The sequence below is a fragment of the Acanthochromis polyacanthus genome, chromosome 1 (genome assembly GCF_021347895.1).
Source record: "Acanthochromis polyacanthus isolate Apoly-LR-REF ecotype Palm Island chromosome 1, KAUST_Apoly_ChrSc, whole genome shotgun sequence".
Taxonomy (NCBI): domain Eukaryota; kingdom Metazoa; phylum Chordata; class Actinopteri; family Pomacentridae; genus Acanthochromis; species Acanthochromis polyacanthus.
Genome location: NC_067113.1, coordinates 24258767 through 24281939, shown reverse-complemented (window position 1 = coordinate 24281939; position 23173 = coordinate 24258767). Strand labels below are relative to the sequence as shown.

The window sequence follows — 23173 nt, the reverse complement described above, 5'->3', positions numbered from 1 at the left end:
GGTTAGTGCTGGATTTCATGCCCCCTTGGGCCTTTATTGTGTGGGTTACAGTAAGTTCAGTCCCTGACAGCAGAGGGAGGGTGTTTAGGCTTCAGCGGTTGATATCAGGGGGGCGTCGGGACATTTTTAACTCCCTGGCCTATCTGTTGTGGTGAAGGGTGTGTACATCTGCAGGGAAGATTGGCGCTAAATATCTAATTATGTGTGATGCTACTTTTCAACTTTCCCAGGGTACAGTAACAGTAACTTAATGCGGCACATGCTCTGTAATCAGTGATGTCAAACACCACACGAGGCTCAGTCTCACAGATAAAGCGTCCCTGTGGTGCAGAACGCACGTCCCCCCTGTTGTCAGAGCTTTAATTAGGTCCCTTTCACATGGAAAAGAGCATGAAGGCATTTTTGCGGGGTTACATTCATCACCTGCTGCCTGCTAAATAGACCTCTGAGAATGTCAGCTGTGCAGTACTCGCAATTAAGATGTACAAGAGATAAAATGTAAACTACTCGTACATGAAATTAATTAGATGATAATTGGGTTTATTTACACGAATGGGTGAAACGGTTGCACTGCCAGATTGCAGTTTCTGCCCAACTTTTAGATTAATCAGCAGGTCTTTCTGTTTCTCTTCCCAGAAACCCAAATGGTGCAGAGATTAAAGGTGCTAGACCTGGAAACGAGACATAAGCCTCCGAATTCAACAAACCAGATGGACGATCGTAACTGGACCCCTTGGGCTGAGCACTTAACTTACCACCTGAAATACACTTATTAGAAAAGAGCGGCGTAAACACGGGCTGCTGCCAAAAAGTCTTAGACTTTCCAAAAATGAACCCTCATTCTTCATCCAAAGTGAGTCATTAGTCCGTTTAAAGTACATATCATTAAGCTCATGCCAATTAAGTTGTTTAGGAGTACATCTATTTATGGGTAAAGCAGGTCAGAAAGAAGCATCTGAAAGAAGTTTCTGTGCTGCTTTTGATGTATTTGTGAGATTTCTGGTAAGTGCATTGCGAAAAAAAAAAAAGAAGCTTTGAGGGAGGGAAGATTGTGTGAAAATGATTGGGGTGGACAGGAAGACTGAGCAAAATATTTCACTTTTTAATGAATACTTGTTTCCACACCCTGAACCTGATGTTCCTCTTCTGAAAAAAACCCTCCTTTATTTTATGAAGAGAAGCCCTTTATATTGACAGGAATATCTATAAACAAAGCTTTAATATTGGCAGTTATCAATATGTTGTCAATATGGGGCGGTATGGCTCAGTGGGTAGAGTGGCTGTCTTGCAACCGAAGGGTTGCCGGTTCGATCCTCGCCCCGTCATGTTCGAGGTGTCCCTGAGCAAGACACCTAACCCCGAATTGCTCCTGATGGGGTCGTGGTTAGCGCCTTGCATGGCAGCTTCCGCCATCAGTGTGTGAATGTGTGTGTGAATGGGTGAATGTGATGTATCATGTAAAGCGCTTTGGGTACCTTGCAGGTATAGTAAAGCACTATATAAATACAGACCATTTACCATTTACCATGTTTGTAACATGAGAAGCAACAAAATCAATGAGGAGGTGGTAGAGACCAAAAACAAAGATTAAACAAAATCAATAATGGATTTACGTTTGCCACTTGGACAGAAAAACAGTTCTGAATGAATGCCAATGTTCTTGTGTATCAGCTAGATGTGTAAATAAGGGAGGGAACACATCGTAGATCCTATAAAACGTTCCCACAAAGTTCCACGGTGTTACATGACAAAAAAGGACGGACGCTGTCATTGTAACAAGTTTTGGTCTGAAAATATTATCACCAAACATAATTAGAATATTTTTAGTTATTCTACCTTTACGAAAAACATTCTACGAACAAAAAGAAAACTTATCACTGAAAACATTAGTAGAACTGTTTCTAAATAAAGCTTGAACACGTTCTTCCTCCTAATAATTTAATGCAGTCCCTAAACATTTTACCCATTCATATAATGATATAATTCATGTCTTGCATAAACTAATTACCTGGAGGCAAATAACTAATGTTTTTTTCAGCAAAGATAATCATCTGAAAGTAGCAGTTATGTAGAAAATTGAGATACATCGTGTCTCCCTTCACATATTGCATCAAGAAAACAGTTTTATTCACTGAAAGAGACAAGAAGAGACGATATTAGCATGGTAGAGTTGGTTTCACTCTCCCATTCAGCAGGATGTATATAACCCATGGCTGAGTGCAGCAGGGCAGGGTGGGTGTCTGTGGTCGCTGTCTCGGCTCCCTGTGTCTCCACTGAGCCACCCTACACATTTCTCCCAGTGGCATTCTGCCAAACCCCAAGGTAGCAAGCCATGAAATGGGAGTGTTGCCTTAGGAGTTTAAAAAAAGCCATGTTTTGATCATCCTCTTTGGCTATTTATTCCCATCCTTGCTCAGCTATATCTACAGAATTAGTTTTTGCTGGGGAAAGTGGGAATTAAAGTTCAATCGCTTAGGTTTTCTGCTACCTTACCATTATTGCTGCCAAAATGGCTACAAATTGAGATTCTCCTTGTCTCTCGGCAACCACTGGGACTGAAAAATGCGTCATAAGGGACATGATACAGTAATTTGTGGCTTTGACTATAAATATGATGCATGATGCACACAGAAGAATTGTATATTCATTTTCCCCATAAGCTTTGTTTAGTGAGCTACCTGCTTCAGTTTTCATAATCCTGAGGCGTTGTGTGCCTCGTAGCCTTTTTTTTTCTTCAGTATTATATTTATTTATTCCTTCACAGCAAAATGTTGCAAGTTACAGAAAAGCAGTATTACAAAATTAGAATAAATATATGCAACCAGTGCGGTATCTTCTAAGTAATACAATAAGGAAGGAAACATTTTCTTACTTTTCATCCCAAAACCCGGAACCCCCAACCCCACGGCCAGTCATAATGGAACAATCATAAAGAAAAGAAAAGAAAAAGAAAGGCACCCAAAATATTACCTCTGGTCAAAGTTAGGATTCTTTACAATTAGATAGAAACGGTTCCCAAATCTCTTCAAAAATATCAATTTGTCCATTTATTTTATATATTAGACGTTCGTATGAGGCAGTCTCTGATAATGCGCTGAGCCATTCCGAAAAAGTAGGATCATTTTGTCCTTTCCAATGTCTTAGAATCACCCTTTTGGCTGTGGTCAGGGCAGTCTTCAGCCAGAGAACCTTTTTTCCTCTTAAACCAGTGGAAGAGTCCAAGTTATTCAAAAGACAAAGCTGAGGGGTCAAGACAATTTTTGTTTTCAAACAATAGCATAACTTTTCCATTACTTTGTTCCAATAACCTGACAGTTTTGGACAAGAGAGAAACATATGGATCATATCACCTGGGTCAGAATGACATCTCCAACACATATTGGATAAACTAATTTTTGCCTTATGAAGCCTTACCGGTGTCCAGTATAGTCGATTAAGTATTTTAAATTGGATAAGCTTGGAAAGCGCATCTCTCATTGGTTTCAACATGTGTCCGACCAGAGTATTGCCTCGTAGCCTTTTTAAGAGTTGGTACTAAAGTGAAGTATATATGTATATGTATATGTGTATGTATATGTATATATATATATATATATATATATATATGTATATATACATACATATGGCATGCCTATGGCATGCCGTTTAGGAAATTATATATATAATGAAACTTGATATATATATAATGAAAGTTGATATATATATAATGAAAGTCGATATATATATAACGAAACTTGATATATATATAATGAAAGTTGATATATATATAATGAAAGTCGATATATATATAATGAAACTTGATATATATATATAATGAAAGTCGATATATATATAATGAAACTTGATATATATATAATGAAACTTGATATATATATATATATATATATATATATATATATATATATCGACTTTCATTATATATATATCAACTTTCATTATATATATATATCAACTTTCATTATATATATATATCGACTTTCATTATATATATATCAACTTTCATTATATATATATCAAGTTTCATTATATATATATATATCGACTTTCATTATATATATATCAACTTTCATTATATATATATATCAAATCTTTTTTTCCTACCGAGCCCCGGAAGGGACATGTCCGTATGGCGAAGCGACAATGAAGGACACTCACCCGGACGAGAATTTTATTGAGTTTTATTTTGAAATCGGCCTGAAATACACAGACATTCAAGCAGTGCGATGCGCTAAGAATCTGCCATGCAGACCAGCGATCCTGATAATGGTAAGTTTTATTTCTCCAACATCCTGCTGTTATCCTACTATGAATACGCTAGCTACAACAGTCCCACATCAGTATTATGAACGTTCCGCCAGCTAACGCGGTCCGGACACCGGATCAGTGATTAGAGGTTGGCGTTGAACTATTGTTTGCCAGCCAGTTAGCCGCTGGTAAGCTAACAAGCTATGAAACAACTCCTTATAAAACCGGAGGAAAGCAGCAGCAATATTTCAGTCCAAGACCTGTATTCAGAACCTCCCACGCTGTTACACAATGACCCATTAATCATATTACTGAACTATATGGTTATCATTGAAATTTTCCTTGAAGAACCAGTGAACTCTTTGCGAACACATTTTAATTTATGTGTTGATTATGTTTCGTATCAGTAATACAAGTCTAAAAAACTGATTCAAATGATCAAGTTAACACAATGAAGTAAAGAGTACTGGTAATCTGCAGCTATTTTCATAATTTCAAGGTAAAATTCTGATGTGTGATTTTCTAGCTTTGCAGATGTGGAAATCCAATGCACTGATTTCTTATACACAGATGCTTTTGGTGTTTTTTGTTGTAAAATAAAACAAGGCATTTATCACTGTTGGAAATTATTACAGGTATTATTTGTAACACTTTCTAACATTGTATGGACAAAGCAATAAATCAGTTAATGGATAAAATCATTTGTATTACAGATGCTATCAACAGCATGTCTTGTTCATTTTATTTAGTTGTCGGCCTTGGATGATGAGGTCCAGTTACCAGGAGCACTAGTCTGCAGCTTAACTGGTTCCGTCCTGCAGCTCCTCCACGCTGTCCTCCTCTCTACAGACCAAATCAAGTAAGATCTGTTTAGACTATGCAGACATCAACATGATCAGTATGTTATCTTTTGACCCATCCTAAAATCACAAAATAGAACATTTACTTTAAGTTAACTGTGTTTATGAAAATAGAAAATAATTACTGACAACTAATACTTTTTGGATGCTTTTATGCAGGAAAAGGGAACCAGGAAGCTGCTGTGGATCCTCTGCAGTATCTGGAGAGGTCAGAGGAACGGTTCTTGGAACAGATCGGAAGACACCAAGACGTGACCTCTGCCATGCTCCAGAACATCCAGAAGATGAATGAAAACCTTGGTTGCACTGATGGGACGCATGGTGTCGGTGCTGGAGCAACTGTCCCAGAATTAAACTGCATTGTTGACTATTGGCTTTTCTAGAAAATAAATCTTTTTTAGTACTTCACCTGTTTTGTATTTTACTCATGCACTTTGGGTGAATAAACAGAAATTTGTGATGAGAGATGCAAATTTTGTCTATAATGTACAGAGACTTTATTCAGTGTTCAGTGCACACTTTTGTTACACACATTTTGACAGATAAGCAGTTGTGCTTTTCAAGCAGATTTTAGTCAGAAACATCAGTAGCATATATTGTTTTTTTTTTTTACTGTTACACCAATCTAGGTAGATAAACTGCACTACTGCAGCAGATATATTATTGAAATGTGCTTCTATTATGTGTCTACATACACTGCTCACAAATAGTTATTCAACTTTTGGGTGAAATTGATGGAAAATATAAAAAGTGCATGCTGTAGTGATATATCATAAAAGTAGGGTATTTAACTAGAAACATGCAATAGTGATTTCCTCATCTCAAAAAAAATTATTGAATCAAAAGCTAACAACAGTGGAGGGTATGTCACAATAAAAATGTCTCAGTTTGGACAGAACAGCAGCCTTCAGCTGAAATCCAGTACGATTGTGTCCCACCAGTGGCGTGATCATGGATGTGTCCAGGCAGCAGCTGACCTCTGCCTCGTAATTAGCCTTAAGACCAGCTATAAAGATAAACATAGATATTATCATTATCATCAACATATGGTGCAGTTGTTTAACCTTTAAGCTATGTAGGGATGCAAATGTAGTCGAAGCTAAGTAGCTAAGCTAATGCTAACACGTTCAGTGTTCAGAATCAAAACATCTCTAAAAATTACCTGTTTTCTCAAACGTAGTCGCCGTTCCCTGTGACAACCATGAAGATAGATAGATAATCACAGAAGAGCTCATCTGAAGAGCAAATGTCCAATCAGGTTCCTGTTTTTGTTTGTCATGTCCTTCCAGGGCTCAGTAGGAAAAAGTCTGAATATATGGAATGAAACTTTGAATAGATGGAATGAAAATCTGAACATTCTATATTCCGACTTTCATTATATATATATCAACTTTCATTATATATATATCAAGTTTCATTATATATATATCAAGTTTCATTATATATATATATATATCGACTTTCATTATATATATATATCAACTTTCATTATATATATATCAACTTTCATTATATATATATATATATCAACTTTCATTATATATATATCAAGTTTCATTATATATATATATCAACTTTCATTATATATATATCAAGTTTCATTATATATATATCGAGTTTCATTATATATATATCAAGTTTCATTATATATATATCGACTTTCATTATATATATATCGACTTTCATTATATATATAATTTCCTAAACGGCATGCCATACCATACATACATATATATATATATATATATATATATATATATATATATATATATATATATATATATATATATATATATACATATATATATATATTCGTGCATTTTAATGACATTTTCTAACTGAAAGGCATTAAATATTAAAATAAATTCTTGTAAAGTTCTTTATTGACACTGGCTTTTCTTACTCATCAAAAGGTTGGTTGCTATATAATCACAACTGTTTTCTATTAAATATCTTTTCATCTCAATAAAACCTATTATGTAGAAAAGCATTAAAGTACTAATCTCTTCCTTTGTGACGACTTAAGCTTGTGCATTTGATGAAGGCTACAAAAACACAGGAGCTGCCACAAAGCACTGTTATCACCCCAAAAAGGAAATTAACCAGTCTGCAACTATCATGATGCAGTTATTTTGTACAAAACAAAAAAAACGAACAAAACAAAAATCACTCAGAGCCAACTTCATGTTCTTTGAGGAACAAAAATCTTTACAGACTTATTTTGGGATTTGGCACATGGACAGGAAGGGGGTCAGCCATCTTTTTCTCAAACAAACAAATGCAGTCTGCACCAATCATATAGTATATACATATTAAAAATCCCCATGAAGTCTGAGGCCCCAAATAGAGCCCGGTTTTTAACATTGCTATGCTTTTGGAATGTAAAATGACCCCAAACAGAACTTTATTTCAATTTCTTTATTATTCTTTGTCAGTCCAAAACAAAACTGTGTTAACATACACACAGTTGCATCCTACAGTCCAGACAGCAGACATTGCTGGCCTTAAATTTAGAAAAGCACAGGAAGAAAATGTTCTAGCTTCCCCTCTGAGTGCTGACTCTGTGGCTGCACGGGTATTTATAATGGGAGACCAACGTCTGGGTACTCACCATACTTTCCTCCATAACTGTTGATTTTTGCACCCAGTCCACTCCCCTTATATGTATGACCATCTGGTCAGCACCCTGCAGAGCCCTTCAGCACCCTGCTGCCATCCAAGGTCACAGCGTTCACATCAACAAACACTGCTGAGTTCACCATCTTCTCCTGCATTAAGAGAGATCTCTAAATGCACCAAATCCTCCTATTTTGTGTGAGCAAGTTTGTATTTGCGTCTGTATATTTTTACCTTTTGGTTGCTTGCGGCTGTTGGTCAACATCAAAGGTGAGAAAGGCATTTTTGAGGTGCAGCATGACCACAAGTGTTCAAAACAACATCAACACTCCCCGAGAATATCGTGAGAAGGAAGGAGTGGACATAGCCTTGGCCGTGGGTGCAGCCAGTGGTCATCAGGCACAGCCCAAAGATCAGCCAGTCACAGAGCAGCAACAAGTCAACAGGAACTCTAAGAGCCTCCTTCATGACTTAAAGCGAGTATATAAACGAGCTGATGCTTTATGTTGTCCTCTGCGCTGGTACCTTTCAGCTGTCCACCCAGGAGTGCTTAAAATGACTTAGCAGCAGATTAAAATTAAATGCCCAGATTATCAAAATTACAAGGAGCCGATATGGAGGAGTGGACGTGGCAATTTTCCTGCAACCACATGAAAGCAAAAGAAGCTGGAAATATGGTTTTTGTGGGTCTTGTGAGCCACTTTACTCATATGAGTCAGAGGTTAAATTTATCCGCTCAAAGTGACAAATTTCAAGTTAAGGCTCAAGTCAAGGGTATCCTTTGTGTGTCCCCTAATCCTGTTTCATAAGATTGTGGAACATTAAATGACCACAATCCTCAGATGCTCTACGAGAACAATGATTAACTCCCCCAACAGCCTTATTAGGAGAGAAAAACTGAAGAACTCTTGCAGGGGGAATAGAAGAAAGATAGGCCTAATCCCTTCCAACATATTTATTCAATATTTATCTGCATTGCAATTAGTGAGTCACCCCCAGCCAAAATCCTTACAAGCAGTCCGGCCAAATGTACAAGTTGTCGTTCCAGCTCCTTTAGGCGTCTCCTTAGCTCTTGTCTCAAAATGCATCAGGATAAAGGAACAGTTATGGTTAGCCTTAATGACAAAATTGCAGCAGAAATAGACAAATACATCATTGTGTCATCTGACTTAATGATATGTGTTCCAGTTTATTCATAAGATTCCACAGTGTCCATGTGGACACAGTGGAGTTTGTGTGTTATTATTTGGGATCCAAATCTATGATGCCTAATGATACAGGGTTGATGTTGGTAAACTAGCCGCTGATTTCATCTTCCATACACAGCACCGACATGTCATGTGGTTGCTTGTAAAATTAGTTTATGAAATAAATGACCCAAAACTCTGCATTTCCTTTACTTGTTTGCGTTTCATTTTAAACCTGTAATTGTGATTTTTATTTTGGGCGGTCATAAATGTATATTAATGCATGGGCTCAATATAAAAATGCCTCACGTGCAGGTGTTGACTTTCTATTTCCTGCTTTATGCAGACAAATATACACAGTGCAAACCATGATGGCAGGGATGTATATATACAGCATTGGAAGATGGTCAAATTCTCTCTGGTCATCAGGTTGACCACACGTGGTTTCCATGCAGAAAAGCACCGTCTGATCAGTGAAAATATACACACGAGTGTCCTCCACAGTTCACTTTATGGCTATTGCTGTCTCCAGTCTCGAGGAAATGGCTCAAACATGCCGCCTTCAAAAAAATGCACTGCTTGCTCTTTTGCATTTTCAAACCATTTATTTACACAATGCATTTTCTTTTATCTAATTAGAGAATGTGTGTGTTCCAATGTCCATGAATTGAATCCTTGTACAAAGTTTACATCGATGGCCCAGTCTAATCTAGAAAAATGATCAGGTAGAAAGCAGATACTTATCCAGTAAAAATGATTCTCAACAGTGCAGAGACACATACTAGTGCAAAAACAGGAAACAGTCTGGTGTATCAATGTCTTTACGATGCAGAGTAGCCAGTGCAGCTTGTGTGCATCAGCTCACCTTGCAGGTTACGGACAAACTGTGGACCCACAAGGTTTCTCTGACAAACACTACACTTCTGCTCCTTTCCCACCCTGAACTTTGTTTGGGAAGCCTGCATCTGCAGAGGAGAGAGCAAAACAACAGTGATCATAAAATGGAGGCAAAAATACATGCAATTTTCACTGCAGTGTAAAAAAATGTGCACAAAAATATGTCATTAAACTCACCCACATGACCTTGTGCCTTAAGAGCTCGGCCTGGGCCAAAGCCTTTTGCACCCTCGCCATCTGCCTCTGGTGGAAGGTTTTCCTCAGAGATCCAACTATGAACGGGGACACCAGCTGAACAGACCAGGATTCAGGGAGCAGCTGGATCACCTTCTCCAATGCAAACAGCTGAGGGTGACTGTTGAGCAGATCCACGGCAGCGCCTGTGAGAGCCTCAGAGCTCAGGTAGATCTGGAGCAGGTTCAGCAGCAGGACCTGTCTGAAGTGTGTGCCTCGGCCCTGAGCCGCCCTGCAGCAGAAGACCTCTGCAGCCTGGAGGTCTTTCTCCTCATGAACAAGCAGCTGCAGTGCTGTGGAGTGTTCACCAGCCCTGCCGAGGAGAATGGCTTTCTCCGGGTGCAGGGTTGTTGACTTCACTCTGTCTGCAATGAGAAAAAAAAACCATCAAGACTTTTACTCTAGCAGTGTTGATGATTCTGTAATTTTCTTTCAAAATGTGCACTCACCATACACAGTGGAGATGTCATAGAATTCGGAATCCCATAGCATCTGCTGCAACTTCCCTCTGGTCTCCCTCGCATCCGACTTTGTTTCCTCTTCCTCTTGCAGCGTCTGATTAACATATGCCACGGCCAGACGGTTGTGATACCTCTCCTCCTGGGGGCAAATGACGTCAATTCTATCTCTGAGCATTTAATAAAGGCTATTAGATTAAGTAGCTGCTGCTGTACCCACCTCGCTATTCAAATCATGGATTAAAAACTCAAGATATGAAAGCAATGCCAGGGGATACTTCTCCAAGAAAGTGAGGATGTTTTGTGTCTCAAATTGATCATCCGGAGGACGCTTGGTGAAAATCTGCACCCCTATCTTAATCAAATAAAGAAAAACTGTTTAATTAAAAGACAAAATTAGGCTCATAAGTGAGGCAGTTTAGTAGAATGTGTTTGGATCTGTTGCATATAGTTATACTGAGCAACTCTGCCCTCTGCAGTTTAGTTGAGACCTTAAGGTCTGTAAAAAATGTACCTCCTGGTTTCTTTGCAGAGTCCAGTCTGCAAATGCCCACACAGTGTCTTTGTCTTCCAGCTGACTCAGAGTCCTCACTATGTGTCCATACACATCTGAGCAGGAAGAGTCTTTGTGGAAGCCATCTGTAATCTTCACCCAGGTCTGGAAGAATGCAACAAGCTCAGACACTACTTTTAGACGCAAAGTTTGCATAGTTTTGTGTGATGTTTGGGAGAATACTACCTTTAGTGCATCATTTTGCAACCCATGGCTCTCGTAGAGGAAACCTAATGCAAAAAATCTGAAGAGAAAATAAGTCAAATGGCAGAAATTGTGCTCTGAATTGTTTGAGACACTTTCAAACAAAAGTCCTGATTCATAAGTGTGATTGCAAGTCATCTGTGAAAAAAATAATCCTTTATTTTCACCTGTTGTGTTGCTCCAGAACAGGGACGCACTGATCCAGGCTGCACTCATTAGGAGAATCCACAAGCTGCAGTAGATTCTCAGTGTCTCCCAGTTCTACATACAGCCTCAGGAGGGCGCCGTCCACTTCCTTACTGCACTTTAGGCCTTGCTCTGTGCCTCTGACTGCTCTGAGAAAGTCTCCCAGGAAGGCCAGGTAATGATGAAATGTGTTTCTGTCGTCCTGCCAGAGCACCTGGAGATCCCTGCCCTTGTTCACTTGATCAAGATGAGATTGAAAGTCCTCGCCGAGACACAACTGCATGCCAGGATAGAGGCGGATGATTTCTCTGGGGTCCAGCTCACCTTTACTGCTCAGAGTGGGTAATGAGTATTGATTTGTGTTAGACTCTCGGTGTAGAATTCAGCCCAAAAGACACATTTCTCATACAGCTACTGTGCAGCTCTCTGAGATTTATTTTACATGTTTTTGAATAAAGAGTGTCGTGTGAGGGGGGGTTTTACTCTCACATGAATAAATCTCTGGCCTCAGAAAAATCCTCCCGGTAAAAATGAGCAAATCCAGCCAGGCAAGTGATGGCCTTCTGCAGCTCCTGCCAGTAAAAAAATAAAAAAATCTTTCAAAAAAAAACAGGCACACATTGCAGGACCATATTTAATGTGGCAATATGTGAAGTGAAATAATTGGGGCAGATTACTTTCTGACTGTATATTGAGGGCAATATGTTACATAAACAGTACAAAACCATACAAAGGATAAAAAAAATCACTGTGATTAATAAATGTGTTAATGCTGATATCTTCATCTTTAACCTGCATCCTGAGCCATGACACAGATTTCGCTCAATTTCAGACACCATCTGCTGTCCTCAGTTGCATTCATCCAACTGGAATACACCTACAATGCACTCACACTGACGTGGGCTTGATATCCTGAGACAATCTGTTCTGCAGCGACGAAATATTAAATTCAAACCACACTATGATGCAATGCCAGCTGGGTTTGTATTGCATGCATATTATCTGCACATCAGTAGAATACATGAAATCTATGCAGCCCTAAATATTGCATTACAAAAACAGACAACAGAGAAAAAGTCTTGAATAAAAAGTTGGTTTGAAGTTTAGTTTAGCCAAAGCATGTAACAGCGAACTTAGATTTCAAAGCAGGGGCATGTTTCCATCCTGCAGTGAGTCCGTAAATCAAATTTCACCTTGTATGACTCAAGTGGACGATGGCTTTGAACTCCATCCAGCAGCAATAAGGCCTCCTCCACTTTCTCATGTCCTACAAGTGCTTGGATTTGCTCTTCGAATGGCACCAGGCTCAGGCAGAAAACGTCTCTCTCCGTGAACACTAATGCGCCGTCTTGAAGGAGAGATTTGTTTTTGGTTTGCAGTGTGTTGGTAGGTGCAAGAATGATTGACTGAATTAGTACAAACTGAAACAAACACGGTGACGTCTTTTTAAATAAAACACAAAACACACAATTTGTCAGGCTGGAGGTGTACGATCTGCCTGCATGAGTTGATGAATCGATGTTGCCTGGTTTACCTGATGTGGAAATCAGACCCTTTGCTCCGCTGAGACTCACAGTCTGTTTGTGCTGCTGATCTAACATGCTGTAGACAGACAGCATTTGGGGCTGCAGGGTTAGGATGTAAGGGAAACATACTCCGGCTGCCAGCACCTCCTGAGGCCACTGCAGGGGAGGGCGCTGGCATATCCCCGTCTTCATCACAAACATGCCTGAGGGACGAGGATGGAGAAACGATATCTTGGCAAAACAAATATCCTCTGGCTGAGTGATATGAAATGATTAAATCTATAACTGCTTTGGAAGCTAAGCGTATAACATATGAAGTCTGTGTTAACCCTCCTGTTGCATTTACGGGCACCAAATAAAATACTGTTTCCTTGTCTGAAAAAAAATTTGCAAAAAACTCAGCAAAAAAAATTCTCAAATTTCTGAAAATTTGCAAAAACTTCAGAAAATTCCAATAATTCCTTTAAAAAATTCTCTTAAGTTTTTTTTTTTTTTTAAATCCCCCAAATTTGGCAAGAACATTTGTGTAAATATTTTCAAAAAATGAGAAAAATCTTCCCAAAAAAATCCTAAATATCTAGTGATTACATATATCAGTAAAATTTCTTATGTTTTCTTTATGAACTTTTATTTTACATTTTTCCCCCCACCAAAAATGCTAAAAAAAATTCCTCAAAATGTTGAAAATATGGACATCATTGTTGTCACTGTGAAGACAGATATTTTTTCCACATTTTCACACTTTAAAAGAAGTCGATTTGACCCACAGGGCAACAACAGGGTTAAGCATGTAGAACATTTCGGCAGCTCTCACCCAAAAATCCGGGGCCGTTCAGGAGGAACTCCCCTCGACCCACTGAGGTGACGATGGCATGCTGCCTGCTGTGCTGATGAGGAAAAAGCTCCTCAGTGCTCCCAGTCTGGATGTCGCACAGGAGATACCTGTCGCTGGTGGCAATGCACAGACTTGTACCATCTACTGCCAAAGCCACAGGGTCTTGGAGCAGAGGGACTTCCTTTACGACCTCCCACCTGTCAACTCCCACCGCATGGATCCGGATCACTTTCCGGCGGCTGGAGGACGTCACCATCTCCACACATGCTGCCTGCGCTGCCAGTGACGATTCGCACAGTTCAAACAAAGACACATGCTGGATTTTCTTCAGAGCAGGAACAGGCTCCAAGGAGAACATGTTGAGGGCAGTAACGCACCGGTCCCACAGGACCAGCAGATGGTTGAAAAGTGGAACTGCCCTCAGTTGGGTTACCGAGCTGCTTGAGCCTAGTTTTCTTGCCCTACCTTCTCTAGTTTTGCTCTGGTCTCCATGTGTACCAAGGGTAAGAAAGAGGTGCTGGACTGTTGCGTCTTTGGTCCCTATATACACATTTCGGTCATAACACTCGACACACTGGATGCTGGATTTGTCCCTCTCTTTCGAGGCTGCTAGCTTTTCAAAGACTTGTTCTAGTGTGAATGCTTTAAAAGCCATTTCAGAAATGTATGGATGTTGGATATGCAAAGGTAAAAAAGGCAAACGCAGCTCAAGTCGAGTAATAATTCACCGGCACGCGGGGAGGAAGGGAGTTCTTTAATGCCAAGTCTTTTCACTGTGAAGAAGAATCCTTAGAAAACATGTCCGACTAAATCAAAGCTGCAGTTCTTTTCCTGTGAAAAATGTACAATAAGACGTCCCTACCTCTCTGCTGTTCAACCTTCCTCTGATTCCTCCACAAAGTTTATGAAGTGTAAAGTAGCTTCACCTCCCCCGTGTGACTGTGTACTGACAGGAAATCTATGTCAGCATTTTACAGTGCTCATCCTGCCATGTGAGGACACTTGCACAACTCTTCCAGCAGCCGCACCAAGAAAAACGACTTCTCTACAAGTATCAAAACAAAGATGATGGATTTTTTGAGGTGGCTGCAGTTATGGTCACTTGTACACATGCACTATATATCCATATGTAGTATGTGCAAGGACTAAAGTGGTGGCTTTGGTCAGTGTGTAATGGACAAGGAGGAAAGCAAGTCATCTGCAGCTCAAACTATATATGGTCTCTGTAAGCTTGTTTACAACGTACACGAGGTCATGAGGCAACAGAAGCATAGCAGCGGTTTGCTTTACACCAATGATTGTCTAAAGGATGGCTCTGAGGGAATATTGTGGTAATAAAAAGATCTACATTTCAAAGCTACAATCACAGCTATATTTGTTACTCTGAACTTTGAGTCTCTGTTATCCCTGAGGAGTTTCAGATAAATATAAAGTGGCCTCCTCTGGCTGGCATTATTGGAGCAGAAAAAAGACAGATCAAGATGAAGGAAAGCAGGGCTAGAAAAATATTTATTCAAACAAGCTTCAGTACAAGTACATTTTTGTAGGCATCACCAATGTGCAGTAAGCATACAGCAGCACACCACAACATTAAAACCACTGACAGGTGAGATGGCAAATATTATTGCGATGCATGTTTTTGCTGGCAAACTTTGGGTCTCGGTGATCATGTGGATGTTACCTTTTGACACTTATAACCTACTGTTACGTTTCACCCCCTTGTCTCAGACCAAACTAAATGAACCAAGGTTGATAATGGGTGAAACTAGCAAAAAACTGCACAAACTGAAAACAGGATTCTGTGGTCTAAAAGAGGATAGTGTGTGGTTGAATACCACTATCCCACACTAAAATCTACCAAGGTGATAGACCAAACAAAAATGAAACCCCTTAAAAGAAAAACATTCCCCAGAACAAAAGTAAAGAAGTGCTGAGTTCTGTGCCCTGACACAACACAAAAACAATTAAGTTCCCAGAGGAAGGCTGACTGATGGTGTCAAACCTTCCAGGTCACCTACCCACAACCAACTGAGCAGTTGGGAGATCCCTCCTTATATCCCCGCCCAGCTGATTGGCAATAACACAGTGTGCTTTTTAGGGCTCCACCTAACAATTCTTTTCAGCATTGAACAACTGGTAACTTCCTCAGCTAATCCTTTCTACCATATAACATATAAAAATAGTGAAAAATTCAAGCTAAAGTGACATCCACAAATTGCTCAATCATCAGTTCAAAACCTAAATATATTTAGTCTGTTGTTGCAAGGAAGTTTTTTGCTGATCAGAAAGGGAAAAAAAACATCGAACTGACTAATATTATTAATAAATATCTTTGTCAAAAATAAATGAGTGAGGAGAAAAAAAACAACAAAAAAAAGATTTTTCATTTCAGGACACAAGAAAAACATTCATCAACAGTAGCACATTCGACAACCTAACTTATTAAAAAAAGATAGATGTTTGTCTTTATGGAAATAACACAGTCATTTATAACTCAAAGATAAGCATTTGACATTCAGAGTTTAATTTTGTGTCAGGCATGCTAACAGGGAATATTAATGGAGCCACAGTATTTTTATCAGAATAAGCGCTGTTGTTGTCATTCAGAGGAAGCTGTGATCCTTCCATGAAAAGGTTACTTCTCCCTCCCGCAGTCAGTGCACAAAATGTTGTCGCGCTGGGTGAGAAATCCGCGTCCCACCAGTGACACGGAGCACTGCATGCAGGTGAAACACTCACTGTGCCACTGGCGTTCCTCGAAGGAGATGTACTTGGCCCCGGCCAGACCTGCACACACCAAACAAACACCCAACAGTAAAAGGTGAACTCTTGACCTCGTTTACCTGCAAGTTCTTACTCAAACACAAATGTCTTATATATGAAGAAGTGATGGTGTCAGAGTGAATGAAAACATGATGGTAGCCGGTGACTCACTGGTGATGGCTTTGGTGCAGCCCACGCACTTCTTTGCATACAGGTTGCTGAAACATTCGAGGCAGTAGGGGTAGCTTTCCCTGGAGGTGAAGCGCTGGCCTGACAGCTGCTTTCTGCAGCCAATGCATAGGAAACACTCGCGGTGCCAGGGCTTGTCTTGGTAGGTCACTCCACCTGTTGTGATGGCCTAGAGGAAACACAAACACAGGCAAGAGAAAAAGACACAACACAATGTCAGTCCTCTTGATATGCAGTGGCAGTAGGAGCAACATTAAAATGCCACAGCCGGGGGAAGGATTTACTGCGGTGGTCAATACATATAAATCACTCAGCTGTAACCCTACCTTCTTACAAGCGCAGCACTGGTAAGCAAACTGCTTCTCGAAGCAGGGAACACAGAAGTAGCCGGTGTCTTTGGGGATGAAGGACTTGGTTCCTATTGGCTGCTGGCAGCGGTGGCACAGGAAGCAGGTCTCATGCCAGCTGTTCCCCTTGTATTCCATTTTGCGGGAACCTGGCACACGGGACGAGAGCAGCTTAGTCAGCATATGGTACCTCTATGACAGAGATGCTGAGCATCCCAAAATAGTCCTGCTCGTCTGTAGGGAGAGGATGACACAATCTAAATAATCATGGAGAGACTTTTGGGAATAGAAGACATTCCAGTGCTCGAAATAATCAGATGCGATACAAATTCCATAATTATTACACCATATAGCTTGTAATTGTGATCAAATTTACATTTTCATGACCATATCCTCTGGTCCATTTAGCTTATAAGGTTGTAAGTTCATCCTTGATCATGGAAATACAAGCAGGTGACAAAATATTTATTTAGTAGCTGTCCTGGTGCTTATAATGGCATTATGCTCACCAGCTCTCATCACTGATTTGTTGAATTTCATTCAATATCTCAACTGTAAAGGACGAAATAGATCAGGTGTAAAGGGAAAAAATGGAAATTTGAACATCTCCAACTGAGGCAGCTGAGAAAACGCCATCTGCTCCGAGCAGTTTGTTTCAAGGTCAAGACAGAACTTTAAATCTCAGGTTATTTTTCTCAAATGCATCATCATCATCATCATCATCATCATCATCATCATCATCATCATCATCATCATCATCATCATCATCATCATCATCATCATGAGGGCTCAGCAATAGGCCAAAGATATCAAATTGACTGACATGATAAATATCTTAATAACAACTTTGCTCAAACTGCCACTTTGGACAAATGTCAGAATACCATCTAATTAACTAAGATCAGTAACAATAGCCAGTGATGTTTAGAGGTTTAATCGACCAATCAGGTTTAAATCCAGACTCATTAGATGGTCATCTATTAATGCATTAATACTTCAACATTTTAGAAAATATGTTTTTTTCCCCGATTCCACTGCAACAGAGATGTAACTTAGGGGTTTTTAGAGGTGTGAATAGGCAAATTTGGTTATCAACAGATAGTCAGGCTGACTTTGCAAAGCTCACTGTCTCTCTGACCAAAAAAATTGTATCAATCCTCTCATATAACTAGAACAAACATTAGCAGTAAACAAATGCAAGTCGAAAATGGCAGTTTTGTCATTTAATAGCTATTCTAGAGCTTTCAGTTCCTCTTCACTTAGAATTTGGCCAAATGTAATGGAGTTAGTATGTACTGACTAAAATCAGAGATTAAACGTTTATTCTGGACTTTGGGTGAAATAAAAAAACACCTGAAACAGCTCCTGAATAGACTTCATGAGGATGGTTTTGTCAGCATTGTCCAGTGCCAAGGCTGAACTTTCAATTCCAATGAAGCATTTATGTTTCTATAAAGCTTTTAGTTAATATGTAACATGTGCAGGTCATGAAAGCAAGTGTGCCAGTATATTGTGCTTTACCTTTCAAGCAACATTGTTCATCCCCATCCATCCCTGCATACCTGGCATGATGGTTTTCTTGCAGGTGCTGCACTTGGAGGAGTAATCATGAGCGTAGCACTCAGTGCAGAGCAACAAGTCATCCTTGGCAGCAAAGGCCTTTTCCACCAGAGAGCGGCTGCACTTTGCACATTTGAAGCACTGCTCATGCCAGTGGCGTTCCTTATAGGACAGGTCCTGCCAATATTAATAGCTTTTAAATATTTCAAACATTTGCTAACATTCTGTAAGATTAATTTAGAATTCATTTAAGAGCAGCTATAAAAATAAAATGCATCAACATGTTACTCATCTTCTGATCTCTTATAAAAACCGTCAGCATTGTAGTAATTACAGTCTTATTTCTCACACTACTGAGGCGGAAGCTACTCCTTTCTGGAGAACACTGATGCTTCCTTACCTTAGAGTTACAGCCAATTGATGAAGAGCAGCCCTCGCAGCAGTTAGCAAACAGGTTTTCATAGCACTTAGTGCAGTACTGTGTGTCCTCTTTCATTATGTACTTCTTCCCCAGCAGGGAGTCTTTGCAGTAATGGCAGTCGAAGCGCTCGCTGGTAGACATTGTTTGCTTTTCTTAGCTGCGGGTCAGAGAGAGCAGGAGGAGAAAAATTGGACAATAGGGAAGAACAGAAAAGATTGAAAATGCCCTGTAATAGTCCAGGCAATTCCTTCTCCCTCTCATCAAGCAAGCAAAGAGGCCAAGCTGTTTTTTTCCCCCTTTCTTTGCGAAAAACTGAAAAAAAAGCAGTGTCGTTTTAAACAAGTCTCTACCTCAGCTGATGTGGGGTGAGGATGAGGCTGAAGCCGGGGACTGCGGACACTGGGCTGGAGCAGGGATGAAAAGGGGTCAGGCAGGATTATGGGGTATCCACTGGGGGGCTCTTCTATAAATACAGGCCCTCTTATTAGCGGTAATCTCTGGGGAGAATGGACATACTCCACTGCATCATTCTGCACCTTTTAAGGAAGCTGATGGTGCACAAAGGCTTGAACTGGTTTAATCATTGTAGGAAATGGCAACTTTAGGTCAAGAAGGTTATCATTGGGGGACCATACAGCCTACTAGGTCACTAATGTCAGCGCCTAAATGTTTTTTTAATAAATACAGTCAGTTCACTTAATGATGAAACTTGAGCCAAAGCATCCAAAATCTTTACCTCTCCCTAATATCACTTTGGACATTGGGGCCACAGCAGAGCGCGTTGGCCACTTGGTTTCTGTGACATGTCTGGACACACTTGTGGCCTTTGTCAGCGCCTGCTACACACACAAGCAGTTGCAGATGGCTTATGAGAGGTAGGTGCCAGCAGCTTTGTGGTTGCCAGGTACTGAACTATATTGCCAGGACCTCTCAGTGGCTATTGAGAGCGCCTTGGCAGCACTTCAGAACGGGGAAGCTGCGGGCCGGTGGGTGTTCAATCCATCCACGGCGAAATAAACGAGCAGGGAGCAGAAATGACACTTTAAACGGCGACCGTCTTACTAATAGTGATACTCCTGTTACTTCATTTAAAGTCAATTGGGAGTGTGTCGCTGTGGAACAAATGGTGCTGAGCCCAGATCATCACAAATGAATTTATAATTCAGGCGTTTCGTGTTTCTCTGTGTAAATGTTTGTCTTGTTCAACCAAGTTAAGTGAGCCCACAGGTATGGCTGTCTAAAAAACAACAAAAAAAACAACAGGCATCTTTGTTTTCCAAATGGTTAAATATTCAAATTCATCTGTTTTTCTTTGACTGACAGATAACTGATTACATTTGAATTTCAGAACATGTGCTCATATCAGTTTTCCAAACGGATCAAGGGGGGCAGACATCTTCATAAAAATAGCCCGGGAAGACCACCAGCCCTGCCCACAGGCCTAATCCCTCGTATCCACACACAGGAAGGTCAGTGACAGTGATGAGGCTGAGAGGAATGCAGCTCTGTGTACATGAACTCTCTTTCACTCCGTCTTCGCTCTACATTCACTTGAGTGCCGCTCCTTGTAAAGAAAGCGATCTCGAATTACCCGCTTGCAATAAAAGTAAGCCATTTTTGGAGCGGCAGATGATGTAGGAACACGGTTCTGCAGTGCATGTAGGTGGTACCTACAAGCCTCTGAGGGATAACGTAAGGCTATGTTATTTTTGACCTACCCGATGTGTGTTATGCAAGGCTTTCAGCGAAAAATAACCGTATCATGTCAGGAATTCAGGTGTGGGCAAGGTTTTGTGAAATATTTCTTGATTTAAAATCATGCCCTCCTACAGGTTCTTCATATTTCTAAGTAGGTAGATCTGCGGGATTACGCGAGTCATCTCTTACGCTGGATTAAAATATTGAATCCTCACTCCCTGCCGATGTCCAGATCAGAGGCTGTGAATCACAAAGGCCTTAAATATACCCAGAACCAACTGTAGGACAAATATAGTCAATGCCTCGCAAAAGCTTCTAATCTTTTGTTGTTTTGCCACACAGTACTGTATGTCAGTTGTCATGTGACATCCAGGCAGCTGAGTGGAGGTGACCTATATTCTCCAGCAAACAAAAACTCTCATCTCTTTGAGTGTGTTGGCATATTATGAAAAATAAATTGCATGTCAACAGGCAGAGTCATTCACTAGATTCTGAAGCGGAGGTTGCTGTACAGTATTTAGTATTCAATTTGCATTCCTGCTGGCATGTCTGTAATTTTATTACAACCGCTTTGATTTGCATCTGATATTTAACAGGTGCTGGTCTTTCTATCTTCCATTATTAACTTCTACACCAGACATTGCCAACTCCGCCGAGCAAAAGGCGTGCTGATCTTGCATATTCCTTTTTGCCTGCTTAATCCTCTGAAGTCAAGTAGTGAACAGCTGCCAACAGATTTCGTATGCGGCCTGTCTAGCCTCAATAAATAGGCCTTTATTTGACCTGGACTCGGGTGTCCTCTTATCTTAATGTATTCAGGCTTTACAATAAGGTGTCAGTGGCTGTTTTTTCCCTTTAATCAAATGATCTCCGAGAAGAAGAGAAGCATTACTTTGGTGGCTCCTTTGAGGTGGTGACTTGTTGTATGCTGAGACAGATCAACACGACACAGTTGCATCTCTCCAAAGCACAAAAGCCTCGCTGCACCAAAGCTGACAGCTGGTTGGCATGGTGATGACAGCATAAGTGGGATCCATTAGGGTTGAGATGAGGGGCGGCTCTAGTAGTTAATAAGAGGACTCACACAAACCCATCCCTTTGAGCAAGCCTCTGTGGTCTTCTGCGACGTGGAGAGCTTGCTTTCAACACGGTATATTCAACAGAACAGGATAGCCACATAGGGGGCAGCAGGGGCGAGGAGATACAATCTACTAAGTCTACAATCTAGCAAAACCTTACACCCCTTCAGGGAGGCCCTGAGAGTGCCCGGGTAATGCCTCCACCAACTCCGCCTGCCACCCCCATCCCAGTTCTCACCAAAGTGAGTCATGGTATGAGTGGGTGACAAGACCTGTCACAGAGCCAGACATATGATCTGCTCCGCTAAAGAGGAGAGAAAATTGTCTACTCCTCGGTATGTACAACTCATTAAAATGTTCTCCGCTTCCAACTCCTGCATCATGGAGTTTGTGGTACTTGGATTAACTGTAGACAAAGTTAGTGATTGCATTCGGGTGACAGCAGCAGCAGGGCAGAATGCAAAACATTCAAGTTTATACCTAGAATTTCAATCAATTATTTACAGCCTGCAATTGAAATTCTCACATAACTGTGACGGGAACAAACTTCAGTAAACCTCAGCCAGCCTCAGATCCCAGAAAGAATTGCTTTTTTTTTTTTTAACTCCAGCTTTCAATAATTCTGTCCAAGAACAATAACTTCATCCTCAGCGAAACTCTTCCTAACATATAAACAGTGCAGCATAAATAAACACACTTCATTAAACAGTAAATGCATCTGATTTTTGGGAAGATCTAAAGAAAAAAGAAAAACAGCACTTATTAGTTTGGCAGGAATCTAATCTGGGTTTCACTTTTTCCATTTAAATGCCAGAAGAGGTAAATAGTGTAATGTTTGCTGGCATCTTTACAGACCAGATGACACATTTTTAACGAGAATTTTCGACAGCAAAAACCTGCAAAAAGCTTTTTTTGTGGGTTTTTTTTTTGCCAAGCAAACAGAAGCTGGCACCATTATCACCTGTAAAGCTAATGTTCTAATGTTTGCTAAAACGTGTTAGCAAACAGTTTCCCGCTGGCATATGTTTTCTAACTTTTCCAGTGAGGTGCTGAGCAGGCAGTGTGCATCAGGATTGTAGAAGTTTTACGAAGACAAAAACAACCCAAATGTTCTGGAAGAGCAGTTACATTGAACCAAAGCAGCTAAGTTAGAGGCTGGGAAACCAAAAAATAAAAAATAAATGAGCTGAAAGATGCTAAACTGCACATTCAAGCTTGGTGGACTTGCAGAGTCAGTGATAAATTATATCATCTGTCATTTACTCCACTGCTGTTGTAATGACATTAATATGGACACTTTGAGACTATCGTTTAC

The 23173-nt window shown here is 40.2% G+C and overlaps 2 protein-coding genes and 1 long non-coding RNA gene across 4 annotated transcripts; 1 reads left to right on the top strand and 2 right to left on the bottom strand.

The window, feature by feature from the left end:
- Positions 1-4090: 4090 nt before the first annotated feature.
- LOC127536743 (uncharacterized) lies at positions 4091-5570 on the top strand. Its single transcript, XR_007945876.1, has 3 exons — positions 4091-4266; positions 4995-5104; positions 5265-5570. It is a non-coding gene; the product is annotated as an uncharacterized LOC127536743 (long non-coding RNA).
- Positions 5571-9493: 3923 nt separating this feature from the next.
- si:ch211-266g18.9 (transforming growth factor-beta receptor-associated protein 1) lies at positions 9494-14735 on the bottom strand. 2 transcript variants are annotated; one of them, XM_022201101.2, is made up of 11 exons: positions 13781-14735; positions 12975-13169; positions 12634-12788; positions 11930-12012; positions 11422-11769; positions 11237-11294; positions 11012-11155; positions 10718-10852; positions 10489-10639; positions 9983-10404; positions 9494-9873 (listed from the first exon to the last, which is right to left on the bottom strand). In XM_022201101.2, the coding sequence occupies exons 1-11, from the start codon at positions 14454-14456 to the stop codon at positions 9730-9732; spliced, it is 2511 nt and encodes an 836-aa protein (XP_022056793.2). In that variant the 5' UTR covers positions 14457-14735; the 3' UTR covers positions 9494-9729. The 2 variants fall into 2 exon arrangements, with proteins under 2 accessions (XP_022056793.2, XP_051812996.1); XM_051957036.1 differs by having other exon boundaries at positions 12634-13169.
- A 557-nt stretch (positions 14736-15292) lies between these two features.
- On the bottom strand, positions 15293-22484 carry LOC110955920 (four and a half LIM domains protein 2-like). Its single transcript, XM_022201100.2, has 5 exons — positions 19061-22484; positions 18663-18837; positions 17080-17249; positions 16736-16922; positions 15293-16588 (listed from the first exon to the last, which is right to left on the bottom strand). Exons 1-5 carry the CDS (start codon positions 19220-19222, stop codon positions 16437-16439), a joined length of 846 nt encoding a protein of 281 aa, XP_022056792.1. The 5' UTR covers positions 19223-22484; the 3' UTR covers positions 15293-16436.
- Positions 22485-23173: the final 689 nt, after the last annotated feature.

Excerpts from the sequence above, each read along its gene's own strand:
- si:ch211-266g18.9 (XM_051957036.1), bottom strand. The coding sequence starts at position 14,456 with ATGGCTTTTAAAGCATTCACACTAGAACAAGTCTTTGAAAAGCTAGCA. Across the intron at positions 11,295-11,421 it reads GTTCTGGAGCAACACAACAG|ATTTTTTGCATTAGGTTTCC; the intron begins GTGAAAATAAAG and ends TTTTCTCTTCAG. Across the intron at positions 10,405-10,488 it reads TGACATCTCCACTGTGTATG|ACAGAGTGAAGTCAACAACC; the intron begins GTGAGTGCACAT and ends TTCTCATTGCAG.
- LOC110955920 (XM_022201100.2), bottom strand. The coding sequence starts at position 19,222 with ATGTCTACCAGCGAGCGCTTCGACTGCCATTACTGCAAAGACTCCCTG. Across the intron at positions 18,838-19,060 it reads CAATTGGCTGTAACTCTAAG|GACCTGTCCTATAAGGAACG; the intron begins GTAAGGAAGCAT and ends TAATATTGGCAG. Across the intron at positions 17,250-18,662 it reads CAAGAAAACCATCATGCCAG|GTTCCCGCAAAATGGAATAC; the intron begins GTATGCAGGGAT and ends CCCGTGTGCCAG.